Consider the following 7,669-nt stretch of genomic DNA (forward strand, 5'->3'; position numbering starts at 1 on the left):
TTACTGTACTCTATAACTACTATTACTATACTCTATTACTGTACTCTATTACAGTACTCTATAACTACTAGTCCAGTACTCTATTACAGTACTCTATAACTGTACTACTACTGTACTCTATAATTACTATTCAAGTACTCTATTACAGTACTCCATAACTGTACTATTACTGTACTCTATAACTACTATTACTATACTCTATTACTGTACTATATTACGGTACTCTATAACTGTACTATTACTGTACTCTATAACTACTATTACTATACTCTATTACTGTACTATATTACGGTACTCTATAACTGTACTATTACTGTACTCTATAACTACTATTACTATACTCTATTACTGTACTATATTACGGTACTCTATAACTGTACTATTACTGTACTCTATAACTACTATTACTATACTCTATTACTGTACTATATTACGGTACTCTATAACTGTACTATTACTGTACTCTATTACATTACTCTATTACTGTACTATTACTATACTCTATAATTACTATTACAGTACTCTATTACAGTACTCTATTACTGTACTATTACAGTACTCTATTACTGTACTATTACAGTACTCTATTACTGTACTCTATAACTACTATTACTATACTCTATAACTACTATTACTATACTCTATAACTACTATTACTATACTCTATAACTACTATTACTATACTCTATAACTACTATTACTATACTCTATAACTACTATTACTATACTCTATAACTACTATTACTATACTCTATAACTACTATTACTATACTCTATAACTACTATTACTATACTCTATAACTACTATTACTATACTCTATAACTACTATTACTATACTCTATAACTACTATTACTATACTCTATAACTACTATTACTATACTCTATAACTACTATTACTATACTCTATAACTACTATTACTATACTCTATTACAGTACTCTATAACCACTATTTCAGTACTCTATTACAGTACTCTATAACTCTCTATAACTACTATTTCAGTACTCTATAACTGTACTCTATTACTGTACTATTACAGTACTCTATTACTGTACTCTATAACTACTATTACTGTACTCTATTACTGTACAATTACAGTACTCTATTACTCTATTATAGCGACTGAAGCTCGTTAGTAACGCACACTCTGTAACCATCGCCGTCCAGACGCTCTTCGCATTAGCACGCCTCTCATCAGTTCACTATCTATTTATTTATTATATTTAGTCATTTAGCAGACGGTTTATCCAAAGTGACTTACAAATGAGGACAATAGAAGCAATCAAAACTAACAAAAGAGCAATAATATGCAAGTGCTATGACAAGTCTCAGTTAGCTTAAACCTATTCTTCTTATTTATACTAATTAAATGTTAACTAATTTGACTAACTTGTCCTTCCAGAGTCACATTTACCTGCCAATGCCCTTCAGCTGAACAGAAGGAGAAAGTGAGGCGAGTCCTTTAAGATTTCATTCATATTTATTGTTCCCAGAAGGAAACAGCTTTGTTTCAGCACTTACACACAAAACAATCAGATACATATTGTTTCAAATTAGGGCTGTCATCGTTAATGTATGCGATTAATTTTACAATCCTTAACCCGTTAAAATAATTTAACACAAAATTACTGAAGCACAATTTCTATTCTAACCCTTTAACCCCATTGTGCTTCTCTGCTTGCGATCAGATCATTATAAGCCACTAAACTCCGGGAAGGTTTTCAGTTTAGTGATCCAGCAAGCGAATGCGTTCAAACAATCCGTCCAAAACAGTGCTAATATACAGTAAACCAGGCTGATTACATCAGAGATTGCAGACAGAACAGAGACTCGCGTTGCGTTTTCAGTGAATTATTGATTCCAGTGTGTTTGGCTTTTAAACACGAGCTCTGTCATATTCTGTGACTGTCTGAAGAGCGCGAGCCCTCACACAACACACCGCTGTATGTTCAGATGAGACGCAAACTACTGGATAACAGTCTCGCTAGTAAAGTTTTGATGGATGAAGACTGCGGTGGCGTACAGGAGTCGTACAGTAAGCACACGTGAGTCCGTTATAATGCGTGTATGAGTGCTCTTGCCGCACTGATCACACTGTATTTATGTACAGGCACAGGCATTTCCCTACATTCACGTTGTTTCCACACACATTCACGATCATGTTGCTGTGTTTAGTTATTCTGAATGGATCCGTGTACTGTAGTAGATATATGCAGTCAGCAGGCGGGTGGTTTAGGGGTTTTTGGCATCTCCATGTGGTCCTGTTCGCAACTTGACTTCTCTAAAATGTAAAAAAGCTCTGCTGTTGCGCTGTACACATACTATACCATTCTGATTCATATGTGCTTATATGGGCTCCTTATATCATTTGGTTCTTTGGTGTCCTTTTGGAGTTTCTAAGTGTCCTTTTTTGGAAAGTCATCAATTTATCTTGAAAAAAGATGTTTGAGAATCACCCTTCAATCTTTTGGTTTACTTTGCTGGATATCCAAAGTGACTTACAAATGAGGACAATAGAAGCAATCAAAACTAACAAAAGAGCAATAATATGCAAGTGCTATGACAAGTCTCAGTTAGCTTAAACCTATTCTTCTTATTTATACTAATTAAATGTTAACTAATTTGACTAACTTGTCCTTCCAGAGTCACATTTACCTGCCAATGCCCTTCAGCTGAACAGAAGGAGAAAGTGAGGCGAGTCCTTTAAGATTTCATTCATATTTATTGTTCCCAGAAGGAAACAGCTTTGTTTCAGCACTTACACACAAAACAATCAGATACATATTGTTTCAAATTAGGGCTGTCATCGTTAATGTATGCGATTAATTTTACAATCCTTAACCCGTTAAAATAATTTAACACAAAATTACTGAAGCACAATTTCTATTCTAACCCTTTAACCCCATTGTGCTTCTCTGCTTGCGATCAGATCATTATAAGCCACTAAACTCCGGGAAGGTTTTCAGTTTAGTGATCCAGCAAGCGAATGCGTTCAAACAATCCGTCCAAAACAGTGCTAATATACAGTAAACCAGGCTGATTACATCAGAGATTGCAGACAGAACAGAGACTCGCGTTGCGTTTTCAGTGAATTATTGATTCCAGTGTGTTTGGCTTTTAAACACGAGCTCTGTCATATTCTGTGACTGTCTGAAGAGCGCGAGCCCTCACACAACACACCGCTGTATGTTCAGATGAGACGCAAACTACTGGATAACAGTCTCGCTAGTAAAGTTTTGATGGATGAAGACTGCGGTGGCGTACAGGAGTCGTACAGTAAGCACACGTGAGTCTGTTATAATGCGTGTATGAGTGCTCTTGCCGCACTGATCACACTGTATTTATGTACAGGCACAGGCATTTCCCTACATTCACGTTGTTTCCACACACATTCACGATCATGTTGCTGTGTTTAGTTATTCTGAATGGATCCGTGTACTGTAGTAGATATATGCAGTCAGCAGGCGGGTGGTTTAGGGGTTTTTGGCATCTCCATGTGGTCCTGTTCGCAACTTGACTTCTCTAAAATGTAAAAAAGCTCTGCTGTTGCGCTGTACACATACTATACCATTCTGATTCATATGTGCTTATATGGGCTCCTTATATCATTTGGTTCTTTGGTGTCCTTTTGGAGTTTCTAAGTGTCCTTTTTTGGAAAGTCATCAATTTATCTTGAAAAAAGATGTTTGAGAATCACCCTTCAATCTTTTGGTTTACTTTGCTGGATACGGCAAATGATGACAAAATAAACATTTGAAACAAGATAAATGGTCTATGCTTAATTTCATGAAGTGTGCGATTAACCACAATTAATCGCAGAAAAAGGCTGTGATTAATGAGATTAAATTTTTTTATCGATTGACAGCCTGATTTCAAATGTTAAAACACTGAATATAAATCTTTTAACAATATTAAACAAATTAAATACTAAAAATCACTCCACAGTTTTACACGTTCTGTGCGTTCCTGCTGGGCCTGAAGAAAGTCGTCCTTTTCTGCACAGCGGTTCTCAGTTTTGGAGGTAAACAGAGGATCTGGCGCTGAAAGCTGCTGGCGCGGCTTGCGATGAAGTCTTGGCACAATCTGTGGAAACGAATGGCATTAGTCTGTTCTTCAGCGCATGGTTTCTATCGCACCGGTGCGAGATTCTCACCGTATCAGCGGCTGCGGCTGCGGCTGGAACACCAGCGCGTCGTTGCAGTGGCCCTGCAGAACAAACCAGCACAGATTACTGACGTCTGCTCGATTACACTGCACACGAGCAGCACACCACACTCACTTTGTCCACTAGAAGAATATAATCGTGACTTCCTCCAAACACTATAACATCCGAGTCTCTTCCTTGACACGCGGTGTGCCACAGCCTAGAAAACCAGAGTGAAAAACAGCTTGAGAAACAACAAATGCTTGTATAGAAATCTGTAGAAAACAGTCATAACACCCAGGTGAAAAACAAGCGCACTTCCATGATGTACTTACACTAAAAATGATTTGAGTACTTCTTAAGATAAACTTAAGATCATCTAAGTGTACTCAACTGTGCTATTTTGGAACGCCATGAATATGAACTAAAATCCACTAAAACAGCAGTCGAGTACACTCAGATTACATTTACATTTAGATGATCTTACGTTTATTTTAAGAGGTACAAAATAATAATTTTTAATATATTAAGTTCAAAATTAGTACTCAAAAATAAGTACTTTAAGTACATTATAGAAGTGCACTTGTTTTTCACCTGGGTATCTTGTTCTGTCCATCTCATTTCTGCATGTTTCACCAACCGCGGTTTGTCCTTGTTTTGATGCTCCATCTTTGTCCATCCTTTTGTCTCCAGATTAAACGTCCAGCCGTCACCTGAGGAGAAAGAAAAAAGGATTGTAGTTTAGTTTTGTAAACTGTACTCTTGTTTAAAGGTTAGTTTCTGCGTGCGTCATACTCATGGGTCTGCAGTCCACACTGAGTCCTCCGAACAGAAAGAGAGACGAGTCCGACACGGCTGTTAGCGTGTGCCATGAGCGTCCCACAGGCGCCAGACCCAACCCAACTCTGCAAACACCAGACGAGACAGAGCTTCATGAAGACCACACACTCAGCACTCCAGAGCAGTTCAGACGGGACAAACGCCTCTTACATTTCTGACCACGTCCATGAATTTAAATCCAGACAAAACACGTCACTTGTTCTCGTTTCCTGCGCAGAGAGCAAACAAACAACATGACAACAGAGATTTTGCACACGCTCCTCCTGAAGAGAACTATAGAAATACACATCACAGTGGCTCTGATGATACAGGGTTGTCTAAATGTAAATGTGCTGGCAGTATGTGCACAGTGTGGGCTGTTACACAGGCAGATATATATGAGGGTTGTAAATTATCTGTAGTAAGTTGTCTGTATGAATGCAGGAGAAATGATTTTAAGGGAGTCTCTATAAACACATACCAAGAGTAACTCACCTTTATTCTTCCACCGCACACGTAGCCTTTGCTGCCGATGCTAGCGCTAGCGTGAGCCGCTCGCGGGAGAGGAGCTCGTCCCTGTCAATCATTCACAAACACACTTCATACTGTTTTAAACACACACTCATTTACTTCCTAACTTCATAGAGCTGGAAACACGACTGAAATCACGAAGCTGAATGACTCACGGAGGTCTGCGGTTCGGTCCAGCTGCTTCTTTCCGGATCAAACTCATGAACTTCATTGTTCCATCCCCAGAAGATGTCCTCGGCCTGAAGAGAGAGAAGCGACACTGATATGAATCTGATTTGATTAGCTCTGTTTGTGAGGAGTTTCACAGTGAACACAAGCTACCCATGATGCTTCATCCACAATGAAGCTCTCCGGATCGTGGATGGCACTCAGCGGTTTGTGGCCATATCCACCAAAGTAGATGATTCTGTCGGGAGATCCACACTCATATTACACAAATATTACCAAATCAGTTCCCGCATATTCAACAGCATGTGCTGGAAGAATTCAGATGCAGAAATAATAACCTTCCTTCATGAACCCAGCAGGAGAGTTTATCTCGCGGCGACGGCAGCGATCCGGACCGGAGCGTCGCTCTCCTCCAGCTCAACCTCTCATCCTGCAGGCCGACGGAGTAAAGCTGAAACGACAGACTCTGGTGAAGTGTGTGGCTTTACTGATGCACCTGAACACAGTGAAGACTGAGTGCAGCTTTACTTCATTCGTCTGTCCATCATCACAGCAGCCGCCGAATATAAACAGCTCCTCGTTCACTATGCAGCCGCAGGTCCCAGACATCGCCGGAGGAACCGTCCCACACATGTCCCGCCTCTCCCTGTCAATCACAGAAGCAGCACAAGCCTCTTCACAAATATGACCATCAGTCATAGATTCTCAGTGTGATGGCCCTCAAGTTTAAAGATACCAGTAACACACAGTCAACATGTGTGGACAAACACACTTTTATACTCTACAAAATGTATTTTCTATTGCCCTACACCAACTCTACACATTAAAATAATTTTTTGTTTGTTTTTTAACCCTTTTGAATTATAGGGACACCGAAAGTGTCCTCAAAAACCACCTTCAAATTGTAATACCTCTGTCATACCCATGTCATTATACAAATGTGTGTCTGTAAACCACAAAAAACAGTGCACATGTGCGCACACACACACACACACACACACATGCAAACACACACGCACACACACGCGCACACACACACGCACAAACACTCTCTCACACACACACATGCTCATACAGACACACACACACAGTCACACACACACAGTCATCACATTCACACACACACACTCAGTCACACTCACACACACTCAAACACACACTCAGTCACACACACACACTCACACACACACTCACTCACTCACACACACACTCACACACACACTCACACACACACTCACACACTCACACACTCACACACACACTCACACACTCACACACACACTCACACACTCACACACACACTCACACACTCACACACCACACTCACTCACACACACACACACACACACTCACTCACACACACACACACTCACACACTCACTCACACACACACACACACACACACACTCACTCACACACACTCTCACACACTAAAACAGCTGCTGGTTGACAGTCACTCATCATTCTTACCATAAGCCACTTTCTAAGTCGTAGAGCCAGAGCTCATCATTTGGAAGAAACACTTCATGATCTGCCACCGACTGAAGAGAAATACAGTCACTTTCATCTGTTTAGTTTACAGCACTGATGATAGAAGAGAGGGTTATTACAGTGTTTTTCAGCTGCTTTTGAAAAACTTGACACAAATCTGAGAACTGCACACACATCTCTCTGCATTCAGAACACAAACACGTCTCAGAAGCTACAGCTTTGCCATAATATTCATTCCTGCTACACTTCTGTGCGCTACAGAGAACTGTGTTGTGTTTTCTGAAACTGAACTGAGTCCAGGCCTTCATCAGTGTGTGCTTCTGCTGTTAGAGAGACTCTAAACATGAGCTGATAAATGCTCAACACCGTCCTTATTCCAGCAGAACGGAACATATTAAACTACTGTGTTATGATGATGATTACCACATAACCGCCCCACACATACAGATACTGCCCGTCCGCCGCCGCCGTGTGTCCGCTCCGCTCCCGAGCCTCCGGCTGCCCGGCACTCATCC

At 40.2% G+C, this 7,669-nt stretch overlaps 1 protein-coding gene across 1 annotated transcript; it reads right to left on the bottom strand.

The window, feature by feature from the left end:
* Positions 1-3,741: 3,741 nt before the first annotated feature.
* Positions 3,742-7,667, bottom strand: LOC107573728 (kelch domain-containing protein 1-like). Its single transcript, XM_016260171.1, has 13 exons — positions 7,578-7,667; positions 7,134-7,204; positions 6,192-6,309; positions 6,002-6,114; positions 5,817-5,901; positions 5,651-5,734; positions 5,460-5,540; positions 5,136-5,194; positions 4,941-5,050; positions 4,740-4,858; positions 4,281-4,365; positions 4,155-4,207; positions 3,742-4,084 (listed from the first exon to the last, which is right to left on the bottom strand). Exons 1-13 carry the CDS (start codon positions 7,665-7,667, stop codon positions 3,929-3,931), a joined length of 1,224 nt encoding a protein of 407 aa, XP_016115657.1. The 3' UTR covers positions 3,742-3,928.
* Positions 7,668-7,669: the final 2 nt, after the last annotated feature.

This window comes from Sinocyclocheilus grahami, unplaced genomic scaffold (assembly GCF_001515645.1).
Source record: "Sinocyclocheilus grahami isolate Dianchi unplaced genomic scaffold, SAMN03320097.WGS_v1.1 scaffold2018.1, whole genome shotgun sequence".
Taxonomy (NCBI): Eukaryota; Metazoa; Chordata; class Actinopteri; order Cypriniformes; family Cyprinidae; genus Sinocyclocheilus; species Sinocyclocheilus grahami.

Coding starts and splice junctions, on each gene's coding strand:
- LOC107573728 (XM_016260171.1), bottom strand. CDS start 7,667: ATGAGTGCCGGGCAGCCGGAGGCTCGGGAGCGGAGCGGACACACGGCG. Junction 5,735..5,816: donor TTGTGGATGAAGCATCATGG/GTAGCTTGTGTT, acceptor CTCTCTCTTCAG/GCCGAGGACATCTTCTGGGG. Junction 4,859..4,940: donor TGTGGACTGCAGACCCATGA/GTATGACGCACG, acceptor CTTTCTCCTCAG/GTGACGGCTGGACGTTTAAT.